At 46.9% G+C, this 2,434-nt stretch overlaps 1 protein-coding gene across 1 annotated transcript in view; it reads left to right on the top strand.

Annotated features, from left to right (window-relative positions):
- NEFM (neurofilament, medium polypeptide) overlaps window positions 1-2,434 on the top strand; it is a 32,234-nt gene that overhangs the window by 28,453 nt on the left and 1,347 nt on the right. Inside the window, exons 6-7 of the mRNA XM_019470394.1 lie at window positions 207-331; window positions 1,598-2,434. The exon at window positions 1,598-2,434 is cut by the window's right edge and continues 108 nt beyond it. Of these exons, the coding sequence (XP_019325939.1) occupies window positions 207-331; window positions 1,598-2,434 (962 nt within the window). The remainder of the gene's footprint in view (window positions 1-206; window positions 332-1,597) is intronic.

The raw sequence follows: 2,434 nt of genomic DNA, 5'->3' as shown, positions 1-2,434 counted from the left end.
CGGGGCTGGGCCCCCAAGGGCGGGGTGGGTTGGGGGGGGGAGAGATGTTGGGGAGGGCGGTGGGAGCCGGGAGGGTCCCGCTTGGATCCTGGCACTGCCTCCCAGGGCAAAGAGTTTCTGAAAGTCCCTTTTGAGAACTTTTTCTGCTCTGTCTCTGTGTGCAGCGTGTGTCTGTGTCACAGAGGTTTTCTGCGTCTCTGTTGCAGGACACGATTCATCAGCTGGAAAACGAGCTGAGAGGAACGAAGTGGGAAATGGCACGTCACTTGAGGGAATACCAGGACCTCCTCAATGTCAAGATGGCCCTGGATATTGAAATTGCTGCATACAGGTACAGTGGGATCATTGCGGACATGTCTGGAATACTAATAGCACTGCAGATGTTGCTGGCTTGGGCAGCTCTACCACAGATAAGAAATACCTGCATGCAGTGAACACAAGTAAAATTAGTGCTTGACTAAATCATTACAACCGTTTCAAAATCTACACAGACCATGGGGCGTTTGCAGTAAGAACCCGGAGTTCATTAGGGACCAGCTCTCTGGTAATCAGTGGCAAAGCTCCCAGTGAGCTCAGTGGGCACAGGATAGCATGACTCAGTGCAGCAGCACCCTGGTGCCGCATTCTGCCCTTGTTTACAAAAGCAGAAGATGCAGTAAAAGACAAGTTTATTTTTAATTCCTGTTTACTTTGCTTTGCATATGCCAAGCAAGCGGTGCTTGTCACTTGAATTCCCTTTTATCGCTTGAGAGAGACAGTGCACTTGCTTGATCATGGTTTCAAGCAGGGAGTGCTAATCTGCTTGTCACAAACACTTTTGCTTTTCTTGCCCAACTTTCCTTTAAAGGCAACCACTCTAATCTGGAGCAGGAACATTGCTTGCTATTGCCATCACCTGGCAGGTTTTTTTTAGTCTCCTTTGCATCACTTTACAACTCTCATCAGAGAACTGCTGATTTTTCTGGGTCACAGGCTTAGAGGAAAAACATGCATTTGAATATAAGAAAAGTAAAAACAAAAAACCCATCTCCAGATCTGCTTAAATTCCTGAGGTTGTTCAGACAAACACACAGATACCCTAGGGGTCTATAGCTGTTTGCTGCCAAAGTTGGCTGAACAAAAGTCTCTTCAGTTTTCATAGCAGCACAAGAAAGGTGGATGCCCAAACTATTGAACTAGGACATATGCTCTAATTGGCTTTGAATGTCTCAGCCATAATATTTGATTTGGGTCTGTTGGCTGTGTCAAATTCTCAGTTTGCCTAAGTCATAATGCATCCTGTGAAGTTAATTGTTCTGCCATACTCTGTGCCATAATGAAGTCTCTGACATTAAGGATGAATTTCAACTGAGCAGCTGAAGGTGTTACACTTGCCACTTGCAAACCAAGCTAAAAGCTGTTTGCTGAATATGAATTTTGCAAAAGAGCTGATTCAAGGAAAGCCGAACTGGGGCTGAGAGAGATGGATTATGCTGATCAGCTCTAGCATATTCCACATACAAACTGGTTTCATCCTGCTGACAGGGAAATATTCTAATAGCTGTCCCTTACATTGGGTTTCTATGCTCATTTTTTTCCCTCCTCCTGATTCCCTTAGGAAGCTACTGGAGGGTGAAGAGACAAGATTCAGTGCCTTCTCTGGAAGCATTACTGGACCCATATTCACACACAGGCAACCATCTGTCACAATAGCATCCACTAAAATTCAGAAAACAAAAATTGAACCACCAAAGCTGAAGGTCCAGCACAAGTTTGTAGAAGAAATCATTGAAGAGACAAAGGTAGAGGATGAAAAGTCTGAAATGGAAGATGCCCTAGCAGCTATTGCAGAAGAAATGGCAGCCAAGGCCCAGCAAGAAGAACAGGAGGAAGAAAAAGCAGAAGAAGCTGCTGTAGAGGAAGAAATTGTTTCTGAGAAGGCTGCTGCAGAACAAGCAGCTGCACCTGAGGAAGAAGAGAAGGAGGAAGAGGAAGCAGAGGAGGAAGAAGCTGCAAAATCTGATGCAGCAGAAGAAGGAGGTTCTGAAAAAGAAGAAATAGAGGAAAAGGAAGAAGGGGAGGAGGCTGAGGAAGAGGGGGAAGAAGCTGAGGCCAAGGGCAAAGCTGAAGAGGTAGCAGCAAAGGTAGAGAAGGTCAAAACACCTCCTTCAAAGTCACCCCCTAAATCCCCCCCTAAATCCCCTGTAACGGAGCCGGCCAAGGCTGTCCAGAAAGAAACAGCTGCAGAAGCAGGAAAGGAACAGAAGGTGGAAAAAGGTGGTGAGAAACCAGCCAAGGAGGAAGAGAAAGCAGCATCTCCGGAGAAGCCAGCGACACCAAAGGTAACCTCTCCAGACAAGGCAGCAACCCCAGAGAAGCCTGTGACGCCAGAAAAGCCTGCAACCCCAGAAAAGCCGGCGACCCCGGAGAAGCCCCGTTCTCCAGAAAAGCCGGC

Source organism: Aptenodytes forsteri, unplaced genomic scaffold (genome assembly GCF_000699145.1).
Source record: "Aptenodytes forsteri isolate BGI_AS27 unplaced genomic scaffold, ASM69914v1 Scaffold158, whole genome shotgun sequence".
NCBI lineage: Eukaryota > Metazoa > Chordata > Aves > Sphenisciformes > Spheniscidae > Aptenodytes > Aptenodytes forsteri.
Note: the sequence above shows the minus strand (reverse complement) of the source record. Positions and strands in the feature narration are given on the sequence as shown.